The sequence below is a fragment of the Rutidosis leptorrhynchoides genome, chromosome 11 (genome assembly GCF_046630445.1).
Source record: "Rutidosis leptorrhynchoides isolate AG116_Rl617_1_P2 chromosome 11, CSIRO_AGI_Rlap_v1, whole genome shotgun sequence".
Lineage (NCBI taxonomy): Eukaryota > Viridiplantae > Streptophyta > Magnoliopsida > Asterales > Asteraceae > Rutidosis > Rutidosis leptorrhynchoides.
The window spans coordinates 378,832,016-378,849,114 of record NC_092343.1 but is presented as its reverse complement, the minus strand read 5'-3'; the positions used below and the strand labels follow the sequence as shown (position 1 = coordinate 378,849,114).

The 17,099-nt window shown below is 31.9% G+C and overlaps 1 protein-coding gene across 1 annotated transcript; it reads right to left on the bottom strand.

Annotated features, from left to right (window-relative positions):
* Positions 1-15,870: 15,870 nt before the first annotated feature.
* On the bottom strand, positions 15,871-16,735 carry LOC139877855 (zinc finger protein ZAT5-like). The gene has a single exon (XM_071865258.1). The coding sequence runs from the start codon at positions 16,733-16,735 to the stop codon at positions 15,884-15,886; it is 852 nt and encodes a 283-aa protein (XP_071721359.1). The 3' UTR covers positions 15,871-15,883.
* Between the last annotated feature and the right edge of the window lie 364 nt (positions 16,736-17,099).

The window sequence follows — 17,099 nt, the reverse complement described above, 5'->3', positions numbered from 1 at the left end:
CGACTTAAAATTACAAGCATTGGTTTGCTTGTGCGTAATTACTCTCGCATTGGTTTGCTTGAGGAACTCAAAGTATAAAAGCATTGGTTTGTTTTTAGTTGTGTTGCTTACCATATGGCTAAAGTGCACCTCTAGCACATGATAAAGCAATAACGCAGTAAATTTTGAGTCTAAATTAAGGTAAAATTGCTAAAATATTGGTTTATTTTATGCAGTACCTGCGTATGCACATGAGTTTTGGTTAACTATGCGCATAGGCATGCAGTTCAACATTTGTTTTGATTCGCGATATATAAACAATTAATACATAACGCATGCACACCATAATAACATATATTACAACTAAGGTTATTACATAATCATTATTTCACATGCCTACCCAACACGGGACTTAGGGCGCAAATAATGTATTTACAATTGCCTGCCTAAGCATAGGACTTACAGTGCAAACGATTACAAACAAAATCTAAAAATCCTCCTTGAGAAACCCATCAATGGGCATATTGGGATCCGCAGCGAACGCGTCTATTAGGGGGATCGGGATGGACTGGATAGCCTGCTCCGCTTCTAGGAGCGCCTCAGTTGTACCCTCTTTCAAATGTTTTCGCACAACCTCAGGGTACGGTAGCGTAAGGTCGCAGCCTTTGATCACCTCAAGTATGACCTTTTTATTTTCATGCTCTTTCATCGCATCGACGTAGGCGTTGAACTTTTTGGTGACGGGTCCCGAGTCCATTACCTTCTGCGCGATGACGGGAAGGGAGGTGCGAAGTTTTAGCAAGTCTGCCTCCGCTAGCTCGCGGCCAGTCACCGCATCGTCCATCTCCCTGCGCACCCTTTCCAGTTCTATCAGCAGATGCTCCGTCTCCCCCTTAGCCTAGTCAACCGTCCCCCACCAGGTCGCGGTTCTTTTTCCTTTCCTCAATCAGCATGGCCTTTGTCTCCACCGCAGTCACCTCCACCGCCTTGCGCGCTTCTTCCGCGACATCCCTGTCTTTTTTTACCGGGTCAACGCCCGCTTGCAGCAGTCCCAACTCTGTTTCTTTCCGTATGGCCACATGATACAAATTGGTGGAGCGGCGGGCCTGATCCGCAAACATACCAAAGAAGACAAGGCCATTCTGGATGAAGGCATTGAGCGCTTGGTGAAAGGGCAGTGCGGCTAGCTGATTGCGAAACTCAGCCGGAAAGATTTGTTGCAGAAACGCAGATTGCTCTGAGGCATTCTCGGCGGAGGACTGGGTGAGCTGCGCCAGGTTTGCCAATCGGAAGCTACCGGGCGGCGGGACTGGCGTAGAATCAGAGTCGAGGTGTATCACCCTGTCCCTGGACGTGGCGGTAGCCTTCAGTTCCAGATTTGCCTGCGGCGGCGCCTGCTGCGTCTCCTCAATATGCTCTGCATATCCGTCACTTGATAGCACATGAAGTTAATCGTACGGTGTTTACAAAAGAAAATAGATGCTTACCGGTGATAGGAGGAGGAAGTTCTGCGGATGATGGATCGATGGGGACAAAGTTGTCATTCCGCATGTACTCCTTTTGTTTAGGAGTTAGCTTCTTCTTCTTCTGCTTGGTTTGGCTGGCTTCGGCAGCCTTGCGCTTGTTGCCGGAGGTGGCTGGTGCTTGCACCTCATTTTCGCCAGTCTTCTCCTGCTCAAGCGGCTCATTAACATTCTGCTTGCGGAAGGAGATGGTCGCAATCTCCTCTGCGGTAAGCACTTTCTTCATCTTCATCTCTGCAAGCATGTGCGCAATATTAGAACATGTATGTATATGCTAGTGGTTAAATATTCATATTCATTTATACTATTCCTACCCTTGCCATTTGGCGCGATTATGGCTGGACGCATGTACTCCCATGGCCAGTGCGCGGATATCCTTCCCAACCGCAGCATAACGTTCCCATATGACCGGTGCACAAGCTGTACGTTAGCACACTCCGCTAACAGCTTCGTTTCCTCGTCATTAAGGACGGGGATTTTGTTCACGTCCTTAGCCATGCTTTCGCACCAGATAAGCATTTGCGGAAAGTTGGCTCCAACAACAGATTAGTCAATGAAAAAGAAAGTTTCTTTCCAGTGACCCGCATTCGATTTTGGGGTTTTGGTGAAGTTTTGACGGGCGAAGAATGTGAACCAAGATTTTTGGTGGTTGGCTAAGCTGTATAAATGGCAGAACACCTTAACTAAGGGCACCTTGTTGAGTGCAACGCACCACTTCTCAAACAGTACAATCTTCCCTATTGCGTAAGGGTGTAATTGCCCTAACCCTACGCCAAAATGATCTAAAACTCCTAAAAAGAAGTCGGAAGGGGGCACCCTAAAATTGCCATGCTTAAACGCATGCTCATATATAGCTACCTTGTTCTCCGGCGGTTTGTGGGCACGTTGATTATACTGGGGAGGCACCGGATTATACTGTGCTAGCGGTGGGTATTGTTTAACTAAAGAATCAATATGCTTCTGCTCTATAATAGACACTACACTATCTACATATATCTCGTTAGCCTTAGTCATTTTCTATGAGTAATCGGAGAACAACTAACCTTTAGATGTTGGCCGGAATGTTGGAATTTGATCGGAATTCAAATAGGCAGCGTATTGAGGAAGCTTGATGCAGAAAAATGGAAATGTGGGAGAAACATGTCTATTTATACTGCAATTTGGGGGTCATGGGGTGAAACGAGTTTCATCGTGGCTGTACACGTGTAACGCAATCAACGATTGATATTTTTTGCACGCGCGTGGGCATCAGTTCGATGTGTCCTGTGTTGAGCTCGTGGATCACACGCGCCTGCCAAACTGCTATGATGACCCGGGAATTTCCGACCAAATTTAAACTTGAATCTTATATGGTTTCGACACGATAAGCAAAGTCTGTAATGTTGAAGTCTCAAAACCATTGAACTGTGTTCATGAATACATTTGACCTTTGACTAATCTCGACGATTCACGAACAATTGTGTGTAATTAAATATGTAAATATAAATGAAAGTATGCATATAATAATAAATAGAAAATAATACAATATAATTTAAACATTAAAATTAAATTTGTAAAATATAATATAAAACAATTAAGTTATAGATACGATAAATTTGTATATAAATAGAAGAATGCTATATATAATTATATGTATATTGTAATACATGTTAATTTATATAAAAATTTAATACTCAAAATAAGTATTATATAATATATAGTTATATTACATAACCAATAATATGTAATACTATTATATTAAATTAATTATAAAATAGTGTTATAATAATGTCGTTATTAATATCAGTATTAGTGTTATTAATATTATAAATAATCGACAGATACGAAATTGATATATATATATATATATATATATATATATATATATATATATATATATATATATATATATATATATATATATATATATATATATAATTTGTTATATTTTGTATGATTAGTAGTATTATTAGTATTATTAATATTGTTATCATTTTTATTATCATTGTTATTAAAATTATTGAAATTATCCTTATTGTTATTATTACTAACATCATATTATTATTATTAATTTAAATTTGTATTAATATTATTATCTTATAAATGATATTATGAATATTATCATTAATTATATCATTTTTAGATATAATCATTATTAGTATTGTTTTAATATTATTTTATAAATATTATTACTATCAGAAATTAGTTGTTTTTACATTTATATTAGTATTATTAGTATCTTTGATTTTAATTAATATAATTATAATAATTAATTATTAATTCATTAATTACTAATATAATTTATAAAAAAAAATTGTGTACATAGAATCAGAAGAACAGAGTTTGTTTCAAGTCCCTTTCGTACAACTATGATTCCATCTTCACAGCAAAATTCCAAAGTCTGTTAGAAGTTAATATCGCCTTTATTTTGTTTATATTTCTTTTGTACTACAGCTCACTGCTATCGAATGAAATTGAGTTATATAAAGTTCCAACCCACTTGTTAATTGATAATTTACGACCCACAGTATCTGGTACAAATTACAAATCTCATTAACAGCTATTGCTTGATTTAAATTAATCATAGAAAACCAGAAAAATGTCTATAAGCTCTGTTCTTTATTTTTTTATTATCAAAACTCGAATTCAAATCATTTTTCAAAAAGTGTTAATGCCATGTTGTTAGGAATCGTTCCTTCAAACTATCTGTAAAATCTTAAGTCCCAATTCCTCAAAACGAATTCTAATTTTCAAGTCAAAGTTTTAAATCAAAAAAGTCAAAGTTTGTGTTCATCGCGAAATTCGTAGTCGTTTTGAGATTTCCAGATAAATTGATGATTCCAATAGTTTTTATGAGTGATTTACAAAATAATTCATGTAGGAATCATAAGCCAAAACAGCCTCAGATTCAAAATCTATTTTTTTTTCTTTTTAAACCGTAAGGCAGCAACAGCAATATTTTTTTATTTTTTTTTATATTTTTTTTAATTACATTCAAGTGGTGCCTGTTGCTTCGGGTTCGTTTTAAAAGTCTTAAACATTAAATTCGATATTACCTTGAGTGTTGGTCGATTGACTACTTGAAGAAGAAGAAGACATTAGGAAACAGAAACGCATGTGTTATATATTATTGCAACGGGTATTAAGCAGATAAGAAACAAATGGTGTGATGGTTTGAGGTGTTGTGGGTGAGCTAGAGGTCGCGGGTTCAAACCCGGTTTGGTGCATTTTTTTTAGAAAAAGCTTTAAAGGTAGTTCACATTCTTGATATTTCTATTATTATTATTACTAATATTAATATAAGTATTATTATTATTATTATTATTATTATTATTATTATTATTATTATTATTATTATTATTATTATTATTATTATTATGTATTAGTATTATTATTATTAGTATTAATATCATTGTTATTATTATGATTATGAATATTAGTATAATTTCTATAAAAATCATAAAATTTATTATTTGTTCATTAAAAACTAATACTTGTATCATTTTATAAGTTATAATATTATTATTAGTATCATTTTTATAATTACTAGTATTATTATCATTAACATAAGTATCATTGTTAACAATATTCTTATTATTATTATTAGTATTATTAATATTAATAAAGTTGTATTATTATTATTATTAGTAAACCATTAATATCAAAACTATCGTTTTTAAACAAATAGATATTTTGTACATAAAATATATTTGTTACATATACTATAATTATATTAAAATTTCATATATCTATATATATCAAACCTATTAATATTATTTATATAAATATATACAAATAACAAATTATCAATTTTTAAATATAACAATAAACAAGTATGTATATAAATATAGATATATTAATATAACTATATAAATATTAACTATTATGAATATATACACAAATTGAACATACATAATATATAAATTAAAGGTATAATAAGTAAATTTGTTCAGTTATGATTATATGTTTTAATATATATATACAAATGATATAGGTTCGTGAATCCGAGGCTAACCCTGCATTGTTCAATATAGTCATATGTATTTTTACTACAAAATACATTAGGTGAGTTTCATTTGCCTTTATATTTTTGGGCTGAGAATACATGCGCTGCTTTTATAACTGTTTTACGAAATAGACACGAGTAAAGGAAACTACATTCTATGGCTGGATTATTAAACCGAATATACCCCTTTTTAGTCTGGTAATCTAAGAATTAGGGAAAAGACACCCTAATTGACGCGAATCCTAAAGATAGATCTATCGGGCCTAACAAGCCCAATCCAAAGTACTGGATGCTTTAGTACTTCGAAATTTATCTCATGTCCGAAGGAGGATCCCGGAATGATGGGGATATTCTTATATGCATATTGTGAATGTCGGTTACCAGGTGTTCAATCCATATGAATGATATTTTTGTCTCTATGCATGGGACGTATGTTTATGAGAAATGGAAATATGAAATCTTGTGGTCTATTAAAATGATGGAAATGATTATTTATGTTAAACTAATGAACTCACCAACCTTTTGGTTGACACTTGAAAGCATGTTTATTCTCAGGTATGAAAGAAATCTTCCGCTGTGCATTTGTTCATCTTAGAGATATTACTTGGAGTCATTCATGACATATTTCAAAAGACGTTGCATTCGAGTCGTTGCGTTCATCAAGATTATTACTAAGTCAATTATAGTTAGATATATTATAAAATGGTATGCCTGCCGTCAACTTTCGATGTAATGGAAGTTTGTCTTTTCAAAAACGAATGCAATGTTTGTAAAATGTATCATATAGAGGTCAAGTACCTCGCGATGTAATCAACTGTTGTGAATCGTTTATAATCAATATGGACTTCGTCCGGATAGATTAGGACGGGTCTTTATAGTTGGTATCAGAGCGGTGGTCTTAGCGATCCAGGTCATGCATTAGTGTGTCTAACTGATAGTTGTATAGATGCAATAGTGGGTCTGGACTTCGACCGTGTCTGCATGTCAAAAGTTTTGCTTATCATTTCGTGTCGAAAACTACATATTTATCATCCTTAGGAAATTACCTGCTTATCATTCTTAGTCTAGACACATCTTACTGCATTGATTGTATGAATAGTGTATAGATAAAATTCGTATCTTAGCGTATCTGCTAATTCATATCGTAGCATATCTGTTACTGTAGACTTTGCCAGACAACTTCTGTAGATTCCTCCGTAACTTATGGGATTTTAGTATTATTTATGCATATGTAAATTATGTATTATAGGGTAATAATCTACATCCTATAATCTATTTCTTATCGAAAATCCTTCATCTGATCGTACGAGATGAATCCCTCAACCAGTTCGAGTCCCTCGGATTCCGATAGCTATTCTGATAGTTATTCCGACAGTTATTTCGACATGGATATTCACCTAAGCTCCGGAAGCAGCGTCACCAGAATGAATCAACCAATCAGCCATCCCCAATTCATCTGATGGGTTCGTAGTCGACTTAATCAATGGAGACGCGAAGAAGGCGATCCCTTCCACCAACCGAATTCACCTCTTGACAATGAACCTGAAACATTTACCGGCGAACCTATTCGAGACACCATTTTCTCTCTCATTTCCAAAGTATCTCATCACAATCATATACTATCTCAGATTCTAAACCTCATTCTTCCACTCGTCCGAACCGACAATCATCCCGGTGTAATAGAAGAAGTTAACGAACTTCGCGCACGAGTTGTAGTCTTGGAAAATATGGTGCAAAAATGTACCAGCTTCATCCAGATCACCGGCACCAACAGTACCACCAACAACCCAAGTTTCAATATCACATGCCTCAACATCTCATTCTGTACCTCGAGAATAATCATCGTTCTACATGACGTTCTACATCAGTTATCTTCCTTCAACATGGCGATTATGTAATCTCTAATGTTTTAGAGATTATATATTCTTATTCTAACGGTAAATCAAATGAGTTTAACTCATTAAATCCATGATTACATCTGAAGAAAATATATATATGTATATATGTTTTCATAAAGATTGTAATTAATAATTCTTTTGTACAAACTGTTAATGGTGAAAATATTTTAACGGGTAGGTAATACCCGAGGAATATTTAGATTTCACATTAATAAGTTACACTGTATATTCTTTCAAATTTGATTCAACAGTCATTTACTATGCTGTTTACATCTACAGATATACGTATCCATTCACCGCAGAATAACCATTTTCATTCAATCAGCCATATTTGGTTTTGACCTATCAGAATCCAACAAGTGGCATAATGAAGAAAAGATTTGACAGAATAAAATTTGTTAGAAACAAACGAATTAACTATATGAAATTCTGTTAAGAATCCACGCTAACAAAATCCTAGCTAACTGTTCCTAGCTAACTGTTAATTCCGTATTACATTTTATTTATCGCAATTTAATTATCGCAATTTATTTAATCGCAATTTAAATTCTCGCAATTTTATTTATCGTCATTTAATTTCTATTATTTACTTTACGCACTTTATTTATCGTTATTTATGTTCTGCTATTTATTTTACGCACTTTATATATCGGGACACGTATACAAGGTTTTGACATATCATATCGACGCATCTATATATATTACTTGGAATCACCATAGACACTCTATATGCAGTAATGATCGAGTTCTCTATACAGGGTTGAGGTTGATTCTACAATAATATATATAGTTTGAGTTGTGATCGAGTCTGAGACATGTACACGGGTCACGATACGTATTAATTAATTCGAATATTATATATTAATTTATATATGAATTATTGGACTGTCAACTGTGGACTATCGACTGTGGACAAATAACATTGGACAATAAAAATGAATTAAAATGTTGAATATAACATATGAAACTAAACATTTCTTCAAGTTTGCCACTTGATTTCATCTTAAACCTCATTTGTATCTTGACAATTCCAATCTGCGTTCAAACCTTTCATGATTCTTAAAAACACCTCAATGGAGAGGATGAACCAACCGCACTTCATCTACGAAAGAAAAGATTGATGCATATAGTTATGCACCTGAAAACACTCGGAACCTGTGTAAACGTTTAACACGTGTCTGTTCTAGCTCCTTTGGCATTGTTATTACCGAAAATAATATTTCAACTCTTTTTCCAATTAGCCAATTTTGTCATAGCTTCAGCAAATCAACTTCGACTTCCATTCGAATTAGCCTTATTATAAACTCGATATATAAGTTTGCATGTCGTCATCATTACTGGGGAACTGTTTATATTCCACCACATTAGCAGTAAACTTACCAGCAACTTCAATGAATTTGGACTTTCCGAAAAATCATTATATTCATTGAAACCCCATCATGTATACATCTATACCCTGTAATAATAATTGCCATACCAATTACCGAGAATCAGCAATCAGTATTTCGAATCTCGTAGTATTTCTACATCAATAGTTATATGTAAACATATAACAAATATCTCCTAGAATTATGACCTTCAATTCTGAAATTTTGAAAAGCAACCAGCCTACGAATCAATACATTGAACTTTGAAAAAGCTGAATGAAGCAGCAGAAACTGTGGGCAACTGTAAACGACCTTAATCGTCGGAAGTTTGATGATAAAGAATAGTATGTTGGAAAATCTCAGAAAAGTTGAAACTGAAAAACTGATTGAGCAAACTACGAAGGAGTCTCTGAACAGATCTCAAGGACTAAACTTGTACATTAAGAATCCTGATGATTTTGTTTCTGATGAAATCTTTAGCGAATACCATGCTTCTGACTCCAAACTCTTGCGAACAAATTTTCTTCACCATCCTTCGATATTAGAAATTCCAAGTTATCATCGTATCTTTCATTATAAATATCCTCCATATTTCTGAAGATATTTTCATAACTATTCTTATCTGAATCATTAATCTATTAGTGCTATCAGTGTTACATCATATAGAAACTGTTAGTTTCTATATTTTGTAAACTTTCGAGCTTAAAATATGAATGTTATTGAAGTAATGTTGGGAACTGATGCATGAGTTAGTATAATATAAAGACACTTGATCAACGTGATTATGTTACAGTAAGTCATGCTGAGTTTCTAATGGGACATGATGATTCACAGATCATAACGTCATCATGTGCCATGTTACATGACTCTTTCATTCTGCTTAACTTCTGAACATATCAAGAAAGTATATTCTTGATAGTTCTATTCTCAATAATTCTAATAATTTGACAAATCAAATCGTACAATTTCGTTCTTTCTTGGTTAAAACATTAAGTTCATTCAAAACTCCGTACTTACGAATTCTGGACCATTGCTCGCTTTACTAGAGGTCGAGAGGATAATAAAAAGGTAAAGAGATCCAAAATATAAGAGAAAATATAAAGTCCAATAACAACACGGAGGTTACAAACCATGAATATTAATGCGAATGGCAATATAAAGACACGGTATAAATAAGAATAGTATCACCCCAAGGTAATAGTAGAAGTAAACAGATTCTTCTGGTGGAAAATTGAAAAGAAGGATGACAGAAATGATAATTAGAAGAATATCAAGGATTAGAACTGGATTAAGCATTTTCATAATCTTTTGGATGTATGAACTAAGAAAGAAAGTATAGGAATGGTGAGAATAATGGAACGGAAGAGCTTAATTTATAGTAGAAATATTAGACAGAGTAATCGAGGCAGATCACTGTATTTAATTATAGAGATCTTAATCTCCTTATTCACCGAAGAATCAAATCTTTTAGATTTCGAAGATTTTCTTTAAATCTCTTGAATTTCGGAATTCAACCATGACTAGTCAAAAGTTATGATGAAACTTGTCATTCTCATTTCACTATTTAGTGATAGCTTCATTCGTGCTCTTCGAATAATCGAAAGATTTTATCTGTATTATTCAATAATGATAAAACTCTATTTATCAGCTCATATTCGTCAGGAAAACATATTTATTGTTAGCCATGACGACCTCACTCAAATTTCGGGATGAAATTTCTTTAACGGGTAGGTACTGTGATGACCCGGGAATTTCCGACCAAATTTAAACTTGAATCTTATATGGTTTCGACACGATAAGCAAAGTCTGTAATGTTGAAGTATCAAAACCATTGAACTATGTTCATGCATACATTTGACCTTTGACTAATCCCGACGATTCACGAACAATTGTGTGTAATTAAATATGTAAATATAAATGAAAGTATGCATATAATAATAAATAGAAAATAATACAATATAATTTAAACATTAAAATTAAATATGTAAAATATAATATAAAACAATTAAGTTATAGATACAATAAATTTGTATATAAATAGAAGAATGCTATATATAATTATATGTATATTGTAATACATGTTAATTTATATAAAAATTTAATACTCAAAATAAGTATTATATAATATATAGTTATATTACATAACCAATAATATGTAATACTATTATATTAAATTAATTATAAAATAGTGTTATAATAATGTCGTTATTAATATCAGTATTAGTGTTATTAATATTATAAATAATCTACAGATACGAAATTGATATATATATATATATATATATATATATATATATATATATATATATATATATATATATATATATATATATATATATATATATATATATATATATATATATATATATATATATATATATATATATATATATATATATATAATTTGTTATATTTTGTATGATTAGTAGTATTATTAGTATTATTAATATTGTTATCATTTTTATTATCATTGTTATTAAAATTATTGAAATTATCCTTATTGTTATTATTACTAACATCATATTATTATTATTAATTTAAATTTGAATTAATATTATTATCTTATAAATGATATTATGAATATTATCATTAATTATATCATTTTTAGATATAATCATTATTAGTATTGTTTTAATATTATTTTATAAATATTATTACTATCAGAAATTAGTTATTTTTACATTTATATTAGTATTATTAGTATCTTTGATTTTAATTAATATAATTATAATAATTAATTATTAATTCATTAATTACTAATATAATTTATAAAAAAAAATCGTGTACATAGAATCAGAAGAACAGAGTTTTTTTCAAGTCCCTTTCCAACTATAGCTGATTGATAAATTCGTACAACTATGATTCCATCTTCACAGCAAAATTCCAAAGTCTGTTAGAAGTTAATATCGCCTTTATTTTGTTTATATTTCTTTTGTACTACAGCTCACTGCTATCGAATGAAATTGAGTTATATAAAGTTCCAACCCACTTTTTAATTGATAATTTACGACTCACAGTATCTGGTACAAATTACAAATCTCATTAACAGCTATTGCTTGATTTAAATTAATCATAGAAAACCAGACAAATGTCGATAAGCTCTGTTCTTTATTTTTTTATTATCAAAACTCGAATTCAAATCATTTTTCAAAAAGTGTTAATGCCATGTTGTTAGGAATCGTTCCTTCAAACTATCTGTAAAATCTTAAGTCCCAATTCCTCAAAACGAATTCTAATTTTCAAGCCAAAGTTTTAAATCAAAAAAGTCAAAGTTTCTGTTCATAGCGAAATTCGTAGTCGTTTTGAGATTTCCAGATAAATTGATGATTCCAATAGTTTTTATGAGTGATTTACAAAATAATTCATGTAGGAATCATAAGCCAAAACAGCCTCAGATTCAAAATCTATTTTTTTTCTTTTTAAACCGTAAGGCAGCAACAGCAATATTTTTTTATTTTTTTATATTTTTTTAATTACATTCAAGTGGTGCCTGTTGCTTCTGGTTCGTTTTAAAAGTCTAAAACATTAAATTCGATATTACCTTGAGTGTTGGTCGATTGACTACTTGAAGAAGAAGAAGACATTAGGAAACAGAAACGCATGTGTTATATATTATTGCAACGGGTATTAAGCAGATAAGAAACAAATGGTGTGATGGTTTGAGGTGTTGTGGGTAAGCTAGAGGTCGCGGGTTCAAACCCGGTTTGGTGCATTTTTTTAGAAAAAGCTTTAAAGGTAGTTCACATTTTTGATATTTCTATTATTATTATTACTAATATTAATATAAGTATTATTATTATTATTATTATGTATTAGTATTATTATTATTAGTATTAATATCATTGTTATTATTATGATTATGAATATTAGTATAATTTCTATAAAAATCATAAAATTTATTATTTGTTCATTAAAAACTAATACTTGTATCATTTTATAAGTTATAATATTATTATTAGTATCATTTTTATAATTACTAGTATTATTATTATTAACATAAGTATCATTGTTAACAATATTCTTATTATTATTATTAGTATTATTAATATTAATAAAGTTGTATTATTATTATTAGTAAACCATTAATATCAAAACTATCGTTTTTAAACAAATAAATATTTTGTACATAAAATATATTTGTTACATATACTATAATTATATTAAAATTTCATATAACTATATATATCAAACCTATTAATATTATTTATATAAATATATACAAATAACAAATTATCGATTTTTAAATATAACAATAAACAAGTATGTATATAAATATAGATATATTAATATAACTATATAAATATTAACTATTATGAATATATACACAAATTGAACATACATAATATATAAATTAAAGGTATAATAAGTAAATTTGTTCAGTTATGATTATATGTTTTAATATATATATACAAATGATATAGGTTCGTGAATCCGAGGCTAACCCTGCATTGTTCAATATAGTTATATGTATTTTTACTACAAAATACATTAGGTGAGTTTCATTTGCCTTTTTACCCTTTATATTTTTGGGCTGAGAATACATGCGTTGCTTTTATAACTGTTTTACAAAATAGACACGAGTAAAGGAAACTACATTCTATGGCTGGATTATTAAACCGAATATGCCCCTTTTTAGTCTGGTAATCTAAGAATTAGGGAACAGACACCCTAATTGACGCGAATCCTGAAGATAGATCTATCGGGCCCAACAAGCCCCATCCAAAGTACCGAATGCTTTAGTACTTCGAAATTTATATCATGTCCGAAGGAGGATCCCGGAATGATGGGGATATTCTTACATGCATATTGTGAATGTCGGTTACCAGGTGTTCAATCCATATGAATGATATTTTTGTCTCTATGCATGGGACGTATGTTTATGAGAAATGGAAATATGAAATCTTGTGGTCTATTAAAATGATAGAAATGATTATTTATGTTAAACTAATGAACTCACCAACATTTTGGTTGACACTTGAAAGCATGTTTATTCTCAGGTATGAAAGAAATCTTCCGCTGTGCATTTGCTCATCTTAGAGATATTACTTGGAGTCATTCATGACATATTTCAAAAGACGTTGCATTCGAGTCGTTGCGTTCATCAAGATTATTACTAAGTCAATTATAGTTAGATATATTATGAAATGGTATGCCTGCCGTCAACTTTCGATGTAATGAAAGTTTGTCTTTTCAAAAACGAATGCAATGTTTGTAAAATGTATCATATAGAGGTCAAGTACCTCGCGATGTAATCAACTGTTGTGAATCGTTTATAATCAATATGGACTTCGTCCGGATGGATTAGGACGGGTCTTTACAACTGCCACTTTACGTCTTGTCAGCCGAATGGGTTTCTGCGACAGTGACAGACATTTAATGACATCGAAACGCACGCGGAAAATTAAATGCTAGCCGTTTTCTTGTTTTTTCTTTTTCGCTTAATAGTTTGATATCATATGTCTTGCGTCTTATAACATCAAACTGGGGGGACATAATGATACCGCAACCCGCATGCACAATACATACGTATGCGGGCACTCGCTGGCATGCGTATGCGTGTACTTTGTATGCGGTATGCGGTGTGCGGCGTGCGGATTCGTATCGAATGCCTATGTTCCTGGCACGGCGGTTACTTGATACCCAAGTAATTATCTTTTCCATAATTATATCCGTGATTCGGGGGAGTTGGTTATGGAAGAGATTACCATTATCTCGGATGGTTCTAGAATTAGGATTTGCCTATATATACAAACCCTTATTATCATTCTAACAACACAATAGCGTTACGTAACAATCATCAATCACACATCTTACGTAACCAGGATCATCTCTCGTCTTCTCAAGGCTAACAGGTTAGTTCTTTGTCGACTAGCACCTACAGCCTTTATATGGGGCCTTCTGATCAACAAACGTTATCGAATGTGGACTTAATCACTTGGCCACCCCGCCGACATCATCATGTCGGCCAGGGTTATTCAAGGTAGCCGGACCGGAGAGCCTTGTTCTAAGATCCTTAAACTCCCCTTTATGTATTGAACAGGCATATTAACCCTATGGTAAAAATATGCATGATCAGTAGAAGTTATAGTAGCTCGTAAGAATCACTAATTAACAAGTAAAAATAGAACTAAAGGGACCAACTTTTTTTTTAATCATGTCCCCTTCCATTCATAAAAATCAACCAAGAGATACAAGAATGACCATATGAGGCTCATTCTTAGAAAGCGGTGTACTAATAAAATATTTATACCGAGCTTCATGTACATTGAAACATAACCAAAACGAACCCAAAGCTATGAAACGCACTAGGAAAGTACACAACATCAAACCTACCACCAGGCCACAAGCTCGAGCAAGAAAACATTACAAAACACAAACAACTAAACTACGGATCGACTTTTTTTAATTTACCATCTAAAATCTCTCGACGAATAGGAAACTAAATGACTTTGTATCGTACTAACCTTTTTTCAAAAAGAATTTAATTAGTACAGTAATTAGGAAAACTCTGAACATGTGATTCCACCTGTAATAATCTAATGTACGACACTTTCACACTTTTATAATACCATTCGAAAAGACAAATGAGTTAATTTATATGTACGGATAAATAAATTTGTTACATATGTACACCATAAGTGTTTTTATTTCTGCAAAAGTCATTAACTAATTAAAACAAAATTTATATATTACGAAAAACGATCTTATGTAAAATCATTTATACACATATAGAAAAATGTATACCCTGAAAATTGGATAAAAATGGTTTACCCCATTTGGTGTGTACGTAAACTAAAATCGTACAAGTTTTTTAATATTTAAGGGTTTTAAAGATTTCCCGTTTACAGTTTTTGTTTGATCAAGAATAAAAATAGAATAAATACTGAGTAACTCAGATGTTTTCGCTTAATAAATATAATATAGAGAAAGAAAGTAATTGTAACATGTATATGTGTGTTTAAATCAACCACATGTCTTCAAAGAATATAACCATGCCGGTCATCAATTCAGTTCAATTATATCAACAAACTAAATGATTAATAAAGAATCACTTTACATGTATCAAACTATCTAGAATTAAATGAAAAAAAAAAAATAAGAATTATATGTATGGTAAGATGTTAAAAAGAATTACAAATGGCAATGAACAAGGGAGGAACTCGAAAACGCGATCATATGGTCCTTCAATCGAAAAGGGAATTTTGTTTCCTTTTGATCATCTTCAATCGGAGCTGGAAGATTCAAATCCAACGATAGTAGGGTTTTCGGTTTCTTGGATTCTTGACACCCTATTAAATCGTCACAATTGGTTGTAGCAATAGGCATTGACCTATGTCGCCTCATATGACCACCTAAGGCTTGACCAGAACCAAATTCAGCACCACATATCGAACATTCATGAACCTTGGGTACCTTGACCGAGCTACTAGGGTTACATTGAGTAAAATGATTCGAACCAATTTGGAGAGATAGTGTCGTAGAACTATGATGAACATCAATATCTTGTTTCACCATATTTGGCCTAACTTTCTCTTCCAAATTAGCCTTAGAAGGTTTCCTATGACTAGCTCTATGTCCACCAAGTGCTTGAAACGACGAAAACCCCCGATTACATGTTTTACATTCATAAAGATAAAACCCTGATGTCCTCGCTGCCTCCACCATCGTCTTATGAGGTGGTGGGTACAACGAGGACTGGCCCTGAGCCAGAAGAATTAAACAATTAGCCATATCTTCTTCATCGTTTTCTTGAACAATTTTCGTGAATTCAATAGACTCACTTGGCATGTTGAAATAGGTGTTATTAGGGTTATCAATATCACCATCATCACTTATGGTGGTTGTGGTTGATGATTTGGACGACGCCATGGTTAGATCAAGAGGCGAAGAGGGTCTTGAACGTTTAGTTCGTTTTCCTTTGATAATCATGTTTCTTGAATCTTGAATGAAGAAGTTGTAATCATTTTCTTGATGAAGTTCCATGTTAGATTAGAGAGAGAAAAAAGATGGAATTGAATTAGAGAAGTAATGAAGTTGAAGTTTAATAGTATTTATATATAGAAAGCGGCAACATGGAGAGTGTGAAGGAGGGGCCGCCCCCGTGAGAGAGTATCCCCACCAATCTAACTTTGCCTTTCCAACCTTGGAAGTTACTATAAAAAGGTAACCTATCTTTCGTTCTTTCTATACATCTTTTCTTGCCTTTTTACAAGTTATAATACATCTGCAATAAATCATATGATTAGTTTGTCTTATTGAATTCATAGTCCTTTTGTTTGTTAATTAATACTATAAACTCAAATCAATGTAAAAAAGAGTGTAAATATTATACTTATGGATGAATGTA